Genomic DNA, 20,026 nt, shown 5'->3' on the forward strand with positions numbered 1-20,026 from the left:
GATGAAATTTAATGTAGACAAATGTAAAGTGCTATACATAGGAAGAAAAAATAGACAACGCATGTACTCCATGAACGATGCTGAGATCGTTAAAGATGAAGGTGAAAGAGACCTACAAGTGTTAGTTGATTCAACGCCCAACATATCCAACCAACGCAGAGCAGCAATCAACAAAGCCAATAGGATGTTAAATTACATCGTCAAAATAGTAGAGTACAAGTCAGACGAGGTACTGATCAAACTTTGTATTGCTGTAGTCAGATTGCACCTTGAATGCTTTGGCCAGTTCGAAGGGGTGGGAGTAGCATCTCTCTGGATGGATGAATCAAGGTGGGCCGAATGACCTTTCTCATCTATAATTCTGGTGATCTTGTAATACCATTACAGCCATTACTCACTTTGTGGCAGGTAAAAATACCTCAAGTGGCAAAGCTGTAATCCTGTAATTGGTACAATGTACTGCAGAAAGATTTCAGTGAGACAGTACAACATTTCCAGTTCCTACCAAGCTCGTTTTATTCAAGTCTTTGGTATTGGCAGCGTTATATTACACATTATACAGTTATTAACTAACAAAGTTTTTGATTTAACAGTAAAGATGTGGCATGGAATCAAGACAAATACAGATGCAGTGTGTATTCAGTTTGGGTATTTAGGACTAAACACAAATGCTAAGTCATAGAAAAAAAAGTAAGGCTGAAGCTTAGCCCTGTGACTTAGTCAACAAGGCATACACAACTCTTTTTTAATTAATCTGTAGTCTATTACTGTATACAGCAGGGATAATGAATCTGTATGTATGCTTTGTTAAATAAGTCCCCAACTGTACAGGTGAACTGGCTAGCTTTCGAGCAGCAACTTAAAATAAAGGTTACATAAAAAAGGCAACACTGTACAATGCATTTCAAATCTCGACACTGCTGGTAAGGAGCGCTATTGCAGGTGATGTCACAGAAAACAATGCTCTTAACCTCTGCAATTTGAAATTCAAGTAAAGTTCGACTTCGCTATTATCAACATATTTAAAATCACAATCAGAAGATCTTAAAAGAGCCATTTAGGGCCAGAAGAAAATGTTTATGCCCCCAATTAAACAAGGACTGGCCAATCCTCGATTTGTTTTGGTCAAAGATACTACAGTGTATTACTTATTGTTAACTAGAATGAAGGAATGTACTTTCCTCATCTGGAACTAATTTTACAATTATAATTGTACATTATATTTTCCCTCTTGAAACATGCTTCACAAAACTCTGATTTTTAAAAAATCTACTCTTTATTTGAACCATAATTAATGCAAATAATAGGTTTGACACTGAACATCATGTTTATGCTTTATTAAGTATTTTAAGGCAGTTGAAATTTTTTTATTTCAAATATTAATCCTACCATAATAAGTCTATATAAAACTTGTAACAACAGAGCAATTTATATACATTATTTCCTGGAATTTCATCATTTTGTTTTAGGAATTTAAGCTGCAAGTAATACCTTTGTATATCTCTGGGGGTTTACTGAGCAAAAAAGTGGTTAAATAACTATATGGAGACATACAAAACTACAAATAATAAACAGTAAAGCAAAATACCGTGGGGTTTGATGTATCTTGTAATACTAGCATTTACAAGTAACAGTTCCAAATGTACCAGTCCTGTGTACCCTTTCATAACCAATTGGTAAAATTAGTCATTTTGTTGTAAGTATCATGCTTACTAATTCTACGTACTTCAGATAGTGGTTTTTAGTGCATGTCTACAATAAGGGCACTCTAACTATTGGTACTAACTAATCTGACTAGTACTTTACTGGACGAAGTTAGCTTCTTGTGTACTAATCAGCAAATAAAAAATAAGCTACTTGGAAAAGTCAATCATTTGGAGTACATTTCTCAAAGTTTGCTCAACTTCAATGTGACAGGATATTAAAAAACATGCTGTCACTTTTGTTCCAATCTAGGTCAATGTTTTGCACACGCTACTTTGTGGGGGGAAAAAGGAAATTTCTACATAGCTTATATAATGTCTACAGGACAAGTGTTAACATTTTTGGTATGTGTGCACACTTTAGTCAGTAAATATACTGAACAATAAACCAAATTTGACAGTCTCTTCCCAGCACAGAACCTCCTTTTTCCCCTTCAGACAGCAATGTTAATTTTTGCAGATTACGAGTCTGCAATACAGTTAATCTGGAATATTATGAAAGGATGGATTTTTTTCTTTATGGGTTGCTGTTCTTCAGCTTAGGTTTTCTTCCCAGTATTTATTAAAAATTCTAAAAATGTATAAAGACATACAACACAGAATAAATAATGTATCTACTACTTCTGTAAAACAAGTTAAAGTTACAAATACTACTACTGTACTTTGAAGTCAGCATGCATAGATGTTCTTTTAAGTTCCCCCCCCCCTCTCAAAAGCAGATTACACAGACATGTCAAAGAGCAAATTGTAAATAAGTGAGGTAAAAGTGATATTCAGGTTTACACTGAACACATTTAAAAACAACGTTATACAAGTGAATAGGGAAGAATGTGGAGCACCAGAGCACAACTTTGTTCTATCACACTGGAAAACAGGTCTCGAAAATGTAAGAAACAAAATTCCCGTTTCCGTAAGTGTGCAATTTGTATTTAATATATCGAACAAGTTCTATCTGTGAAATACTTTTTATATATATGATTCACTCATTAGAATGGTATTCTAGTTGACACAAGAGTCGCTGCGATATCTTTGAAATAAAAACATTTTTGGTATTTCACCCTCCCAGGTTCATGCATTTTTCTTTGCCAATAACATTGACTGAATTTTTCAACTTTTGAGACAGTTAATCATATGAGACTTAACCCAGGGTATCCCAACATTCTGGATTCATTATTTGTTCAGCAATGCCACCGCCTGTCTGCATATTGTTTATGATTCGTCATTTGTGGCAATGTAATACCAACAGGTATTACTCAGTGATCAGCTGATAATTAGTGAAGCATAAGAACATTTATCAACAGCTCTTGCATCTCTTTTGAGAGAACAGGAGTTTTCACTTAATTACAGAATGTCAACTGCTGCACCGTAACCCCTTGAAACTGTCAGTCACCAATGCTTTATTCAAACTGGGTACCTTTTAGTTTGAGTACACATCTATTAGGCATAACAGGAATTTGTTCACTTCTTTGAGACTGGAGTTGATTCAGGGAGGCAGAGTGGAAAACAGCTCAGTGAGGCATATACATATCATGACGTGATAATTTCAATGCATTTGGGACACTGTGATTTAATTTCCTACTCAATCCACTTTAAAAGGAAGGAACTCATCAGGCAACACCAGTACAAGAAAACAAAGATCAATGCACATCAGTTTCCTTTAGTGACAGTGTGAACACAACTAACCTGGTCCCGAAGCAGCTCATGATTGACAGGGGCTAGTCTGAACTCTAGTGCAAACACTGACTGATACAATTATGCCACCTGAATTTTCATCTTAAAAGTAACAAGATCCTTGAATAATGAATAATGACACGCTTTTGCCAGAAAAGAAAGCCCAGAATTAATTTAGAAAATAAACTTTAACATCCTCATATCTAACGACTATTAATTTTGAATTGTACATTATAAGAAACACAATGAAAAGTGAGTAAATGAACAGAGTTTTCATTCCACTAAAACAGCCTGACCATCCTCCTCATTGTGCACCGTCTCTGACAGTGACTGGCTCGCTTCTGTCACTTCACAAGCCTCTGAAGAGCCCTCCCCTTGCACTGTTGGTTGGCCTTCCATCAAAACAAACGTATCAGAGTTCTGGTTTTGGCATGAATGCCGAACAGCTTCACTAGCAGTTGAGAAGCTTTTATCACACAGATTGCACTTGTATGATTGGTTTGACTGGTTTGTTGCTAGGTACACCGGATCCATGAGCGACTGGCTAGTTTCTTCCGAGGAACCTTCAGTGAGCATCGCTTGCTTATTATCCACCATCATAAAGGTATCAGAGTTCTGGTTAAGGCACACATGCCTGGCAGCCTGGTTGGCCCTACAGAATGTTTTATCACAGGTACTGCATTTGTATGGTTTGCCCGTGTGAATATACATATGCTCTCGCCAGTGACTTTTCTGAATGAATTTACGTCCACAGATGGAGCATTCGTACTTTCGCCTTTTTACCTCCCTATCTTGATCCCCTAGCTCTAAGTTGTCAATGTCTGCAATGTCTGAAGGGGGCGGTGTTTCTGCTTGCAATTGGCCATCTGCCATTGGTGAATCGTTTTTCTGTTGTAGCTCACCATCGCTAATTACTTCTGCTTCAGGTATTTCCTCAGGATCTTTCGCAGGTTTCCCAGGCTCTACCGATTGGCCCAGCAAATTAGACATATTCATTCCTGCTTGGCTGGTAACTGGAAGTGACATTCCCGTGTGGAGCTGCAGGTGCTCGCGCAGGCTGCTTCGTAGAGTGAACCTTCTGCCACAAAGATGACAGACATAAAACTTTGGAAAACCACTATTCCTTTTCATAATACTGGGCTTAACATGAGCAATTGCATGTATTCCAGGCTGCCCATCTAACAAGGGGATATTCTCGCATCGTTCATCAGCTGTTGGGGGACCAGCTGGAGGAATCAAGCCTTGTAGTGTGCTTAAAGGTGCCACAGATGACTGCCCAATATGCTGAGAAGGCTGGAGAATCTGTGCACCCTGGGGATGCTGCTGGCTACCTTCTGCGCCTCGCTCCTGCTCCATCCGAGAAGGATGAGTGTGAGACCTGGGCTCTCTCCCAGACTTTTCTCCTGCTGCCGATAACCTACTCTGAGGTGCGGTTTGATTATCTGCAATCTGGATGCCATAGAGTGAAGACGTCCACGCAAAAACTTGATCAGGACGAGGAATGGCTCCATGGCTGGCTAAGCTGGCTTCTTGAACTAGTGGATATGCATGCAGGAACTTAATTCCCTGCTCGAGACGGACAGGATCAATTATCTGTGGAGCCATCTTCCCAGTGTACATTAAATGCAGGAGGTAGCTAAAGATATCTGGCTGAATATCCGTTGGTTTCAGTCGGACACAGTCACTGTGAAAAAACATTAAAATGTTTACAAATACTAACTGATCTTATGGTTTTCTGCAGGTTTGCATATGAAGTCTAATATGCATTAGGACGTCAATATATAGTGGAACTCTATTATCCATCAAAATAAATATAGGAACAGGAGTAGGCCATTCAGCCCTTCGTGCCTGCTCCGTCATTTGATAAGATCATGGCTGATCTGTGATCTAACTCCATATACCCGCCTTTGGCCCATATCCCTTAATACCTTTGGTTGCCAAAAAGCTATCTATCTCACATTTAAATTTAGCAATTGAGCTAGTATCAATTGCCGTTTGCGGAAGAGAGTTCCAAACTTCTACCACCCTCTGTGTGTAGAAATGTTTTCTAATCTCACTCCTGAAAGGTCTGGCTCTAATTTTTAGACTGTGCCCCCTACTCCTAGAATCCCCAACCAGCGGAAATAGTTTCTCTCTATCCACCCTATCCGTTCCCCTTAATATCTTATAAACTTCAATCAGATCACCCCATAACCGTTGAAACTCCAGAGAATACAACCCCAATTTGTGTAATTTCTCCTCGTAACTTAACCCTTGATGTCCGGGTATCATTCTAGTAAACCTACACTGCACTCCCTCCAAGGCCAATATGTCCTTCCAAAGGTGTGGTGCCCAGAACTGCTCACAGTACTCCAGGTGTGGTCTAACCAGGGTTTTGTATAGCTGCAGCATAACTTCTGCCCCCTTGTACTCCAGTCCTCTAGATATAAAGGCCAGCATTCCATTAGCCTTATTGATTATTTTCTGCACCTGTTCATGACACTTCAATGATCTATGTACCTGAACCCCTAAGTCACTTTGGACATCCACTGTTTTTAACTTTTTACCATTTAGAAAGTAACCTGTTCTATCCTTTTTTGGTCCAAAGTGGATGACCTCACATTTGTCTACACTGAATTCCATTTGCCACAGTTTTGCCCATTCATCTAATCTATCAATATCGCTTTCTAATTTTATGTTTTCATCTACACTGCTTACAATGCCATCAATCTTTGTGTCATCGGCAAACTTAGATGTGAGACTTTCTATGCCTTCATCTAAGTCGTTAATAAATATTGTGAATAATTGAGGCCCTAAGACAGATCTCTGCGGGACTCCACTAGTCACATCCTGCCAATGTGAGTACCTACCCATTATCCCTACTCTCTGTCGCTTTTCGCTCAGCCAACTTCCTAACCGAGTTCGTACTTTTCCCTCGATTCCATGGGCTTCTCTTAGCTAACAGTCTCTTGGCTAACAGTCTCTTATGTGGGACCTTATCAAATGCCTTCTGGAAGTCCATATAAATAACATCCATTAAAGGAGGTAATGGAAATTGGTGGGTAATCAATAGCTCCCAATTGTTGGTCTTACATATATGCAGCAATGTACAATACAATGGCTAGGCCATAAGAATCATAGAAGGTTACAGCATGGAAAGAGGCCATTCGGCCCATCAAGTCCGTGCCAGCTCTATGCCAGAGCAATCCAGCTAGTCCCACTCCCTCGCCCTATCCCCGTAGCCCTGCAATTTTTTTCCTTTCAAGTACTTCACCAATTCCCTTTTGAAGGCCATAATTGAATCTGCCACCTCCATCACCTCCTCGGGCAGTGAATTCCAGATCCTAACCATTCGTTGTGTATAAAATTCTTCCTCATGTCATCTTTGGTTCTTCTACCAATCACCTTAAATTTATGCCCTCTGGTTCTTGACCCTTCCACCAATGGGAACGGTTTCTCTCTATCTACTCTGTCTAGACCCTTCATGATTTTGAATACCTCTATCAAATCTTCTCGCAACCTTCTCTGTTCCAAGGAGAAGAACCCCAGCTTCTCCAGTCTATCCCTCATCCCTGGAATCATTCTAGTAAATCTCTTCTGTACTCTCTCTAAGGCCTTCACGTCTTTCCTGAAATGCGGTGCCCAGAACTGGACAAAATACTCCAGCTGTGGCCGAACCAGTGTTTTATAAAGGTTCAACATAACTTCCTTACTTTTGCACTCTATGCCTCTATTTATAAAGCCCAGGATTGCATATGCTTTTTTAACCGCTTTCTCAACCTGTCCTGCCACTTTCAATGATTTGTGCACATATACCCCCAGATCTCTCTGTTCCGGTCCCCTGTTAGAATTGTGCCTTCTAGTTTATATTGCCTCTCCTCATTCTTCCTACTGAAACGAATCACTTCGCATTTTTCTGCGTTAAATTTAATTTGCCACGTGTCCACCCATGTCACCAACATGTCGATATTCTCTTGAAGTCTGTCACTATCCTCCTCACTGTTTACTACCCTTCCAAGTTTTGTGTCACCTGCAAATTTTGAAATTGTGCCCTGTACACCCAAGTCCAAGTCATTAATATATATCAAGAAAAGCAGTGGTCCCAGCACCAACCCATGGGGAACACCACTGTACACCTCCCTCCAGTCCGAAAAACAACCGTTCACCACCACTCTCTGTTCCCTGTTACTTAGCCAATTCTGTATCTATGTTGCTACTGCCCCCTTTATTCCATGGGCCGCAAAATAACGAGAGTACTGTTTCAGATTCAGACACGCCATTAAAAAAGACACATTAAAGCCATAGAGAGTGCAGCATAGATTCACCAGGATGATACCAGAGATAAGCAACTTGAGCTATGAGGAGAAACTCAAGATACTGAGATCATTTCTAGAAGAGCAGAATAAGCTAAGAGACGTAATAGAGGCTTTAAAATTATGAAGGGGTTTAAGAGTGCAAAGGGAGAGATTATTTCTTCTGGTTGGGGAGCCATGATGAGGAGGCATCAATTTAAAATGGTCACAAAAAAAGGAGAGAGAGGGATTTGGAGAAATTTCTTTGCACAGACAGATGCTGGAGCATGGAATGCTTTGCCACAGGAGTGGATGAGGCAAACAGCAATGCATCTTTTAAGGGACAATTTGATAAATACTTGAAGCAGAGAAGAAAGCAAGCTACTGGGAGAGCATGACGCAGTGAAATTGGATTTGGATTGCTCTAGCAAAAATCTGATGGGCCAAATGGACTTCTTGTGTGTTGTAAATGTCTATGATTCTAAATTCTCATCAGACTAGCAGAGGCATTAAATAGAACAAAAAAAAATCAAGTATAACAAAAGTCACTTTAAAGTTAAACAATGCAAAGCACAGTTGAAGAGGGACAGTTTTATCACTTGCGAAAAAAATGTTATGTGGGCAGAGTACATCATAATGCAGTCACGTGGCTGACAGCTTGGTGTCACCGATGTCAAAATGTCTTAAAAGAACATTGTATATGTGCTTTTTTCAAGTTTTAGAACAGTCCTGTTCTGGGAAAACCCATTGGGTATAGAAGATGGAAAAAGAAGAAAAGTAAATGTGTAAATCACAACAGGCACAATATTCTTAATTATTTTAGTTTAACATCTTCAGTCAAAGCATTACCTGGTTTGATGGATAAATAGCATTTTGAAGTAATTTGAGAAAGAGGCAAGGACTGCTTTATGTGCCTTGAAATAGACATCGCCTATAGCCACTGTGCAGTCACACAGGAAGCCAAACTCTCGCTGGGCATTGAGTTGTTGCAGCAGGATTAGACCATGGTTAGCCAGTTCCATATTTAGACCCTAGGAGGTACAAGAAAGGAGGCTACATTAAACACAAGACAAAGAACAACTGAGCTGATATTCCATGTACCTTGTATTAATTTTGGCTGTACTGAAGTTTCATATTTCTCTACAATATACCAAGACGAATGTGTTTATATCTAAGCTGGATATCCCAAGTCTAAAAAGTTATAATATTGTTTACAGCAATTAACTCTTTTACACATGAACACTCAGAATTCAACAACTTGCACTTACAGTGCCTTTAACAGAGAAAAACTGCCCAAGGTGACATACAGTTTTAAAAGGAAGAAAAATAATTACCTACCTTGATAGGATATTCCTTACTCTTCAAATAACATTATCCTGCATATACCATTTAACAGTCCAAGCAATCTACACAGGAGTTCATTACATCTTTTTTAGAAGCTTTATCAGGTAAAATCCTAACCAAATACCTATAACCGTAGCCAAATCACACGAGGACAAATTTAGTGAGATTGCTCTTACAGAAAGGATCCTTGCAGGACAGGATTGCAAGTCAGAGATAGGGCTATAATGTTATTCTCCAACCCATATGAGTTCTTTAACTGTAGTCACTGTCCACTGAAGTAGGAAATTTGGCAGCCAATTTACAAGATTTGCAAGATCACACAAACAGCAGTGAGATAATGACTAGATCATCTATTTTGGTGGTTTTGGTTGAGAGATAAACATTGGCCAGGACCCCGGGACACTCCCATGCTCTTCTTCGAATAGTGCTGAAGACATTCACCCGAGAGGGCAGACAGGGCCTAGAATCAACATCTCATCCGAAAGATAGAGAAAGGAAAACGATGTTTAATTCAGTGGCAACAAGCACAAACTTGAATATAAAGAAAACAAACTTAGAAATAACAGGTGGAAACTTAATGTAGAAGGGGTTATTTGAAGAGTAAGAAAGACCTTTGAGATGAGTAATCTGTATTTCTACTATATTTGTTATCTCATATTAGGAGGAGTCACTGGCAGTGGATAGATCTCTAGGAGAATACTAAAGACCAACCTTCAAATTGTGCACTTTGATCAGTTGGTCAATTCCAGTGACCATTGTTTAGCACAGGTATTGACCATCGCCCCGGTACAAATCAGCCATGATCTAATTGAATGGCGGAATAGGGTCAAGGGGCTGAATGGCCCACTCCTACTATGAAGTTACAGGATGCAGTTTTCCAACTTCTGACAGTTTCTGGCAGAATCTTTTGTGTCTAACTGTGTACACATATTCAGGTACAAAGAATAAATTAAATGAAGATAAATATAAAGATGGTAAAATGGAGAGCAAGAAATCAAATAATATGAAAGTAAAAGACTGAATTAACTAGAAAACAAAAAAATTATATAATTGAGGGCCATTTTTCCACACTGCACAGTGTTGCCAGAATTAATTTTGAACACTGCATGTTTTTGTATATACAGTACCAATCAATTCTTACTGTAGCAGAGCAACATTTTATGCGCTTAATGTAAATAATGCAGCACTAATAGATCTTCAATGGCATTGCCACGGGCAGTCTGGGATGCAGACTTCATTTTCTGATGTTTATTGTGATTCTGTTGCAGCTTAAACATGCCTTTAATGAAGTTATTTATCAGATAACTGATATGAGGGTAAATATATTACATATTGGTACTTTACTGGTACTAAAAGATACAGGTATCACAAATATACTTATAATATTGTTTACCTACCATTTTACAAAACTTACTTAAGATGCAAGTAACTTTGTTCTTCACTCCCCAAAACCTTTTATTCTCATTATAAAATATGTATATTTTGTTCTAATGCCCAACATGAATTTGCAGTATTTGCTGAAGATGCAAGTGCTTTAGTTGTTTATTCTGCCCTCCTTGAAACCTTCCTTCTTTTTCTCAGTTATTTACATGAATATAAGGATATTTTTTCTTCCCTTTATTTCTCGTAATAGATTTGTAGTTCTTACTGAATCAGAGTAGCAATTCCCAGCCAGGTATTCTATAGTCTCTAATAACCAGCACCTTGAACAGGTGGTTCTTTACTATGATCTGGGTTTGGCTGTGACTGACTCCAGCCACAATAGCCAAACTCAGTGTCAAAGTGCCTCATAAACTTTCCCTGCCGCATCCTCATCCCAAACAACTTTTGCTGGGAGTTTTTATTTATTGGCTTCCACCATGTAAAATGCTGAATAAAGTGAACACTCCATAACCACCACACACACATCACAACAATTTTCTGACTGGTCTGTCACAGTGCACTCTGGGTAATGTAATGAAAACTGCAATTCCCAATCGCATGCCTATCTCACACACACAATTTCTCTCCAGACCTCTTCTGCTGCTGTGATGGACTGTGGATATTGCACTTCCGCAGGAACAGGATGAAAAGTATAACATACACCCGCAGGATAGCCAAAATCTCAGCATCTAAGCTCAAGTGAAATTCTGAACTCAAGAAACTAGCTCCAGATGTAAGGGAAGGAATTTCTAATATTTATTAACTAATTTTATGTGTAAATTTAGTGATTTTTTTCAGAATTGTGTAATTTTTTTCTATACTTGCATTGTTATTTCTAGCTGTACACTTACTTAATTGAAGAAAAATGGCAGATGGCATGGAATAAAAGGGGCAGTGGCAGTATGGATACAAAATTGGCTAAGTGACAAGAAACAGAGAGAAGTGGTATATGGTTGTTTTTCGGACAAGCAGGAAGGCATATAATGGTGTTCCCCGGGGGTCGATACTCGGCCCACTGCTTTTCTTGATATATATTAATAACTTGGATTTGGACATACAGGGCACAATTTCAAAATGTGCAGATGACACAAAACTTGGATGAGTAGTGAACAGTGAGGAGGATAGTGATAGATTTCAAGAGGATACAGACAGGCTGGTGAAATGGGTGGACACGTGGCAGATGAAATTTAACGCAGAGAAGTGCGAAGTGATACATTTTGGTAGGAAGAATGAGGAGAGGCAATATAAACTAAAGGATACAATTCTAAAGAGGGTGCAGGAACAGAGAGACCTGGGGGTATATGTGCACAGGTCGTTGGAGATGGCAAGGCAGGTTGAGAAAGTGGTTAAAAAAGCATACGGGATCCTGGGCTTTATAAATAGAGGCATAGAGTACAAAAGCAAGGAGGTTATGATGAACCTTTAGAAAGCCCTGGTTTGGCCACCAATTCTGGGCACTGCACTTTAGGAAGGATATGAAGGTCTTACAGAGGGTGCAGAAAAGATTTACTAGAATGGTTCCAGGGATGAGGGACTTCAGTTACATGGATAGGCTGGAGAAGCTGGGGTTGTTCTGCTTAAAGCAGAGAAGGTTGAGAGGAGATTTGATAGAGGTGTACAAAATCATGAGGGGTCTAGACAGAATAGATAGAGAGAAACTGTTCCCATTGGCGGAAGGTCGAGAACCGGAGGACACAGATTTAAAGTGATTGGCAAAAGAACCAAAGGCGACATGAGGAAAAACTTTTTTACGCAGCGAACGGTTATGATCCGGAATGCACTGCCTGAAAGGGCTGTGGAGGCAGATTCAATCGTGGCTTTCAAAAGGCATTTGGGTAAGTACTTGAAGGGAAAAAATTTGCATGGCTATGGGGAAAAGGTGGGGGAGTGGGACTAGCTGGATTGCTCTTGCAGAGAGCAGGCATGGGTTCGTCGGGCTAAAATGGCGGCCCCCCGTGCTGTAACCATTCTATGATTCTATGAAAACTGTGTGAAGAAATTATTTGAGCAATGTGACTGATATTGTGCTATTGGCTGGTTAGTAAATAGTAATTTCTAAAACAAAAAAAATTATAGATTTCAGTGTTCATTTTTCTGTTGGGTATACATTCTCTGATACTTCTTGCTACTCTTTGATTTGTTGACATTTAGCCAATCAGATATTTGACTGTTCAGTTAACAGATAATTAGTTAATTGAGCCAATTGAGTTTTTCACTCTATGTCCCAGTGACACACTGACGGTGTGATGCAATGGACATGTGAAGACTACAAGACTTTTTTCAATACATAATATATAAATACATATTAAATTAACACAGGAAGTGAAATAGACACATAGAAAAACTACTTTAGGCAAAGGAAAAAGGGAAACGTCGAAGAAAGAAAACCAAAGATAATAAAACAAAATGTTTACAGTGCAATGTCATTAGGGTGACTGCTGGGGAGTACAGAAATGCTTTGTTATGAACTATATGCCAACAACTGGTGAAAACTAACAGGTTCTTGCTGTTGAATAAAACACTTAGCACTTACACTGGAAAGAAATGGGCAAGTGCCCTTTCCATAAGTGCAGCAAACTACAAAGACAACTGCAATCTTTTTAAAAAGCAGAAATTACAGTTTACAATATTAGTAGATGAATGCTCATCACACTCATACAACAAGCCCATCTGTTATATTAACCTGTATTTTAAATGGGTTAACATCTCTGTTAAAATAGCACATTCAGGAATATCGTTCAAACACATTAAGCATTCACCTGCTAAAATCACTAACAGTAATTTCTAGACTATAAATCAGAAAGGATACTAAGGATGGCAGGAAGTTATATTGATTACCTGTTTCCTAAAATTGTGAGGAAAAATCTAGGAAATCATTGGTGAATCTCACTATATTTCCCCTGACTTCAGGCACTCTATGCAGCAAATGCAGCCCTTAAAAATATACACCCGGACCCATTATCCACCCCCAATTTTTAAGCTCAAAACAGCTAAGCTGTTAAATAATTGAAAGCAAACAAATTGCAGGTGCTGGAAATCTGAAACAAAAACAGAAAAAAACGGAAACACTCAGGTTAGTCAGTGGCGAGAAGAGACAAGATAATGTTTCAGGTGTGGACTCTTCCAAAGGTTTCAAGCATTTTTTGTTTTGTTTTAAATAAATAACTGAGTTAGATCCTGTGTTTACAATAATGGCTACATAAGTCTCCATGTGCATACTGGGAATTGTCCAATTGCAGGCCTTTAGGGATGCATAGTATAGTTAAAGTCAGGTTTAAAAGGGAAGTGACATTAAAATTCTGAGGTAAAAAAGTCAGTATCCTGGAGCCTTGGTGGCAGCTGTGGGGTGGGGGTGGTGGTGTCTGAGAGTACTTGAGCAGAATGAGGGCACAGCAGGGTAGGGTTGGCACCATTTGGAGGGGGTGTGGAGAAGAGAAGAAGTCTGGGTGTAAAAGCAACTGGGACAGGGTGGGATGGGTTTAGGGCCTGTCAGATCTCAGGCTCGAGATTAAGTCAATCAAGCAGGTGGGGCAAGAGGAGGAGGAAGAATACCTGGGGCAACTGGAGATGAGGTGCTGGGGCCTATGAGCTCTTATGGGGCAGGGGGTGATTGGCAAGTATTCTGGAGAGGTCTCGAGAGGGTAGTGGTCTCAGATCTGGGAGCACTAGGAAGGACTGGGATTGCAGTTGAAATAGAGCAGAAGCAGCATAACAAAAAAAATGGTTTCATAGGTTGTCCTGTCTTACCATGTTATCAATCTAAACCTACAAAAATTATATGCATTCAATTACAAAATACAGCCACTTATGGAATGCCATTCATACTAAATCAGTGTAAACATTCCCAATTTCCTGAGCCTTTCCCAGTTGTGCTGTATTCTCTCCAATGCCAGGAGTTTCCACTGTAATACAGAGCTCCAGTTTAGTGCTTTGTGCAGATTCATTATCACTTCCTGAGCCTTATGCTCCACCTCTGGCTAGACACCCAAGAACATATTTGCTTTCTTTACTGCTTCCACACACTGAGCTCATGGTTCGCCAGATATTGGAAGAGTCAAATTTTGGACAGAGTTGGGTGTTACGGTTAAGAAATGTTAAGAGTGAAACATTTTGCATTTATATAATACTTATGTACAAAGGGGAAGTGGGTAGCGCAGGTGGTTCGGTATTGGCCTTTCACCCTGGGAGCTGGATTCAAATCCAGCCCCAGACTGATTGGATGGAAGTCTGCAGGCTGTGAGGATCCTATGTGAAATGAAATGGTCCAGTCTCAATCGCGTTCCTGATAGGCAGGGACCTACAGCACAAAACTGAACCTAATTTGGCAGTGCCGCAGAATAACTGGTGTGGGATATGGAAACTGTCACCCAGTGTCAGCATCTGGTGCAGCAGAGCTTGGGGCTGAGGGATGTTGTTGGGGCAGAGTAGAGGAAACTTTACTGTACATCTGACTGTGCTACAGCTGATCTGGGAATGCTTGATGCTGACCCTAGATGACTGAAATCAGAAGAATTATATTCCCCACGCTAACATGCCACATCTCAATGAGTAGTAAAAGGTCACATACAAGAACATGTCCAAATATGTATATTGAGACGTGGATACCTCCAGCAGGAAAGGAGGAGTTACGGGTGAAGGAAAAATTGGAAGCAAGGTTGAAGAGATAGGTTTTCAGGAAAGTTTTGAAGGCAGGGAGAGGTAGTAAAGCTAAGTGTTTTTGGGAGAGAATTCCAGAGTGCTGGGAGGGGGCATAGTGGAACAGGGGGAGTAGAGAATAATCAGCTAATCCAGAGTCAGAGGTTGAAGGTGTGATTGAGGCTGTGCAGAGATTTGTTAGGGCACAAGGAGAACTGGCAAGTAAGAAAGCAATGGCTATGCAGGACTGTACGTGGGCAACAACTCAGGCTGCAGAGTTGTGGATTACCTGAAGTTTGTGAAGGAGGGAGGTGAGGAGGATGGCGAGGGAAACATTGAGAAAGCAACTCTCAAGATGATGAAGGTGTGGATTAGAGTTTCAAGAGCAGTGAAGAGATAAGGGCATTAAGTAAGCAAAGATCCAGAAGTGGAAGCAGTCTGGGTGACAGACTTGACGTGGGGTCAAAAACTTAGCTCAGAGTCAAACAGAACACTAAAGTCATGCACCAATGGGTTTAGCCTGAGCAAGAAACCAAGGAGGCTGGTACCAGAGGTAACCAGGTACAGACAGGAGCCAATTAAGGATGGCACTGACCTTGTTAGTGTTGACCTTGTTAGTGTTGAGCCCAAGGAAATTTTGACAGGATTTGATGAGACAGTCAGATAGAGTTGGGTGTCATTGACATATTTGTAAATGCTTAATCCCTGCTTGCTGAGGGGTAGCACATAAAAGTATCTGGCATGAAAGAAGTTCTTGCAAACACCTTTAGCAATGGCAAAGGTCTGGGAGTTTCATTTGAGGTAAGAGATATGATCAAAATGTCAATGAAGGGCGAAGGGTCAAAACTAAGAGGCATTAGCTATTGGTTGGAGTTGCGAGGGAAACAAAGAAACTAATTTTTTCAAGAAATGAAGTAAGATTTTGGTTAGCCTATTGAAGGGCATGGAGGAAGTTAAAATGCAGTACTTTAGCACAATTCTGCATGAGGAATAGAGCCTGCTATTAACTCAGTAATGAAGTGAAGTTTGAGAATTCAGTTGGGGTGCAAACATACGGACACAAACACATTTTTCAAGTATTAGTACATTTATACCAAAATTCAAATACATTTGTAACAGTATATGAGAATAAATATTGTATCAAGAACATCAAAATGGCAGTCAAATTTACAAAAACATAGATTTTTTCAGGGTGAAGCCATAAATTAATTGCATTGACTTAAACAGAGGAAGAATGAAATGGCAAAATGAGCATTCATATAATCTTTAGCAATAAAAATAATACAGTTCAGTAACATGGGACCTTTCCATTTGTAACTTGAAAGAATGATTTTCGCTGTCCAATTATTGTCCGTGATCAATACTAAACAAATGACACACTGGAAGCATGTCACAGTAAGTGAACACGATGAATCAAATTTATTAGCATCGGCTGGAATCGCCAGCAGGTCTGACTTTAAAACATTTCAGAAGGCGTATTGGATAAAGCTGGGAAATGCTTAAAAAAGGCAACAATTTTTCCTTCACCAAAATAGCGCAACATTTCCCTGTCATTACATCTTAATATCTTAGCTTGATTAAACAAATGCTGACTAGCCTTCTTGCAAGAATTGGTAAGTTATTACTTTAAATGTTACAAAAAGGCTCATCTCCCTTAGACAGTACATGAAAACAGCTAGTTGGGAATATATTACTGCCTGCAACATGTAAGCAAGCAATTCTGATAATTTTATAAAGTGGAGCTGCTTAAAATACATGTAATTTACAAAGCCATTAGGAATTGTGCTTACTGCCTGTATCTCATATTCTCAGACAGCAACTGCATACAACACATACAATCTTACATCTTGTTTCTGTTTTTATTTTACCTCCCTTTCCACTCTAAGATTTTCAAAAGTGTCATGTCCCAGTTCCATGCCCAAAACTGCCCGAGCCAAAGTTACAAATGACATCTTTGTGACTGTGCGCATTATCCCTTCTCGCCCCTTCTGCAATGCTCAATACAGTTGACCACACCATCCTCCTCTTAACACTTATCCTATGTCATGCAGCTGAGTGACTGCCCTTGCATGGTTCCATTTCTAACTACGCAAATTTTTTAAAAATTATTTGTTCATGGGATGTGGGTGTCGCTGGCGAGGCCAGCATTTATTGCCCATCCCAAATTGCCCTTGAGAAGGTGGTGGTGAGCCGCCTTCTTGAACCGCTGCAGTCTGTGTGGTGAAGGTTCTCCCACAGTGCTGTTAGGAAGGGAAATTCCAGGATTTTGACCCAGCGACGATGAAGGAACGGCGATATAAAGCCAAAGCATCTCCAAGCAATGGCTCCTTTTCCCTCCACCAAGGATCGATCCTCAACCCCCTTATTCTTGGCAATATCATCAGCAACGATGGAGTTAGCTTTCACATGTACATCAAAGATACGCAGCTCTACCCCTCCCTCACTTCTCGTCCGCCTCCGTGCTGTCTGATTCCTTTTCCAATATCAATTCTTGGATGAGTCCTAACTTCCTCCATCTCAACATCAGGAAGACCAAAGCCATTACCTTCGGCCCTCACCACAAACTCTGCTCCCTTGCCACTTACTGCATCTTCCTCTCCAGCCACTCTCAGGCTGAACCAGACTATTCGCAATCTTGATGTTCTTTTTGTCCCTGAGCTGAGTTGTAAACCTTACATCCAATCGTCGACTGTTTACTTTTACCATCATAACATTGCCCATCTCCCTCATTCACTTCCCCCCCACCAAAATCGCTGAACTCTTCATACATGCCTTTGTTACATCTAGTCTTGACTACTCTATTGTTCTCTTTGTTGATCTCCCATCCTCTACCCTCTATAAACTCTAACTTGTCCAATTCTCTGTTGCGTGTATACTGTCCTATACTAAGCTCTGTTCGCCCTTCACCCACATCCTCACTTACATCTTCTGGCTCCCGGTCCCCCAGTGCAAACAATTCAAAACACTCAACTTCATCCATAAATCCCTTCATGGTCTTGCTCCACTATATTTCTGCAATTTCCTCCAGTCCTGTATCCCCTCCAGAGTGCTTTAGCCCTCTGATTCCAGTTTTCTCTCCATCCTTTCCTCCCACCATCTGTATTAAAGCTTTAAACTGCCTCGGTACAACTCTTTGGAACTCCCGATCTTTAAAAACTACAAAACCCAGCTCATTGACTAAGCTTTCGGTTACCCCTCTAATCCTTCCCTTCCTGGGTCAGTCTCTGTTTTTCTCAGGACTATTTCATAAAATTTTACAATACAGCAGGAGAACATTCACACTTGTGCCAGCTCTCTGAAAGAGCTATCCACTCAGTTCTGTTTCCTTTACCCATTTCCCTTTTAAAAACTATCACGGACTCTACTAACACCACTTTTTCCATGTATCAACAACCCTCTGGGTAAAAAAATTAATTCTCACCTCCCTCTTCATTCTATTGGCGATAATCTTAAATTTATACTAGCCCATACTAAATTTGGTCAACAAGGCAAGTGAGAGATAGTATAAAACTAAAAGAAAGGGCTTATACGAAAGCAAAGAACAGTAGAGATCCTGCGGACTGGGAGAGATATAAAGAACAGCAAAGAGATACAAAGAAAGTGGAAAGAGCTACAAAAAGGAATACAAAGAAAGTGGTAAGAGCTGCAAAACGGGATACAAAGAAATTGGTTAAGAGCTTCAAAAAGGGAATATGAGAAAAAGTTTGTGAGGGATATCAAGGACAATGCTAAAGGTTTTTACAAATATATTACTGGAGAATTGCAAATGTTACACCCTTGTTCAAAAAAGGGTGTAAGAATAAACCCAGCAACTACAGGCCAGTCAGTTTAACCTGAGTGGTGGGGAAACTGTTACAGATGATAATCCAGGACAGAATTAACAAGTCACTTGGACGAGTGAGGATTGATTAGGGAAAGCCAACATGGATTTGTTAAAGGAAAATCGTGTTTAACTAACCTGATAAGAGTTTTTTGATGAGGTAACAGAGAGGATCGATGAGGGTAATGCAATTGATGTGGTGTATATGGACTTTCAAAAGGCCTTTGATAAAGTGCTGCATGATAGGCTTATCATCGAGATTGTGGCTCATGGAATAAAGGGGGCAGTAGCAACGTTGGTACAGAATTGGCTAAGTGACAGGAAACAGAGAGTAGTGGTGAAAAGTTGTTTTTCGGACTGGAGGGAAGTGTACAGTGCTGTTCCCCAGGGGTCGGTGCTGGGACCACTGCTTTTCTTGATACATATTAATGGCTTGAACTTGGGTGTACTGTGCACAATTTCAAAATTTGCAGGTGACACAGAACTTGGAAGGGTGTTAAACAGTGAGGAGGGAGAGAGAAAACAGGGAACTACAGACTGGTTAGCCTAACATCAGTAGCAGGGAAAATGCTAGAGTCTATTATAAAGGATGTAATAACAGGACACTTAGAAAATATCAACGAGATTAGACAAAGTCAACATCGATTTATGAAGGGGAAATCGTGTTTGACAAACCTACTGGAGTTTTTTGAGGATGTAACTGGTAGAATAGATAAGGGTGAACCAGAGGATGTGGTGTATTTGGATTTCCAGAAGGCCTCTGATAAAGTCCCACATAAAAGGTTACATGTACAAAATTAAAGCACATGGGATCAGGGGTAATATACTGGCATGGATTGAAAATTGGTTAACCGACAGGAAGGAGAGCAGGAATAAATGGGTCTTTTTCAGGATGGCAGGCGGTGACTTGTGGGGTAACGCAGGGATCAGTGCTTGGGCCCCCGCTAGTCACAATATATATCAATGATTTGGATGAGGGAACCAAATGTAATATTTCCAAGTTTGCTATGATACAAAATTAGGTTGGATTGTGAGTTGTGAGGATGCAGCAAAGAGACTTCAAGGCGATTTAGACAAGTTGAGTGAGTGGGCAAATACATGGCAGATGCAGTATAACGTAGATAAATGTGAAGTTATCCACTTCAGAAGGACAAACAGAA

At 40.1% G+C, this 20,026-nt stretch overlaps 1 protein-coding gene across 1 annotated transcript in view; it reads right to left on the minus strand.

Moving 5' to 3' along the window:
- Nucleotides 1-491: 491 nt before the first annotated feature.
- zbtb2b (zinc finger and BTB domain containing 2b) overlaps nucleotides 492-20,026 on the minus strand; it is a 34,171-nt gene continuing 14,636 nt past the window's right edge. The window contains exons 2-3 of the mRNA XM_067989361.1: nucleotides 8,495-8,676; nucleotides 492-5,058 (exon numbers count right to left, since the gene is read on the minus strand). Of these exons, the coding sequence (XP_067845462.1) occupies nucleotides 3,648-5,058; nucleotides 8,495-8,667 (1,584 nt within the window). The 5' untranslated portion in view covers nucleotides 8,668-8,676 and the 3' untranslated portion in view covers nucleotides 492-3,647. The remainder of the gene's footprint in view (nucleotides 5,059-8,494; nucleotides 8,677-20,026) is intronic.

Source organism: Heptranchias perlo, chromosome 8 (genome assembly GCF_035084215.1).
Source record: "Heptranchias perlo isolate sHepPer1 chromosome 8, sHepPer1.hap1, whole genome shotgun sequence".
In the NCBI taxonomy this organism is placed as follows: domain Eukaryota; kingdom Metazoa; phylum Chordata; class Chondrichthyes; order Hexanchiformes; family Hexanchidae; genus Heptranchias; species Heptranchias perlo.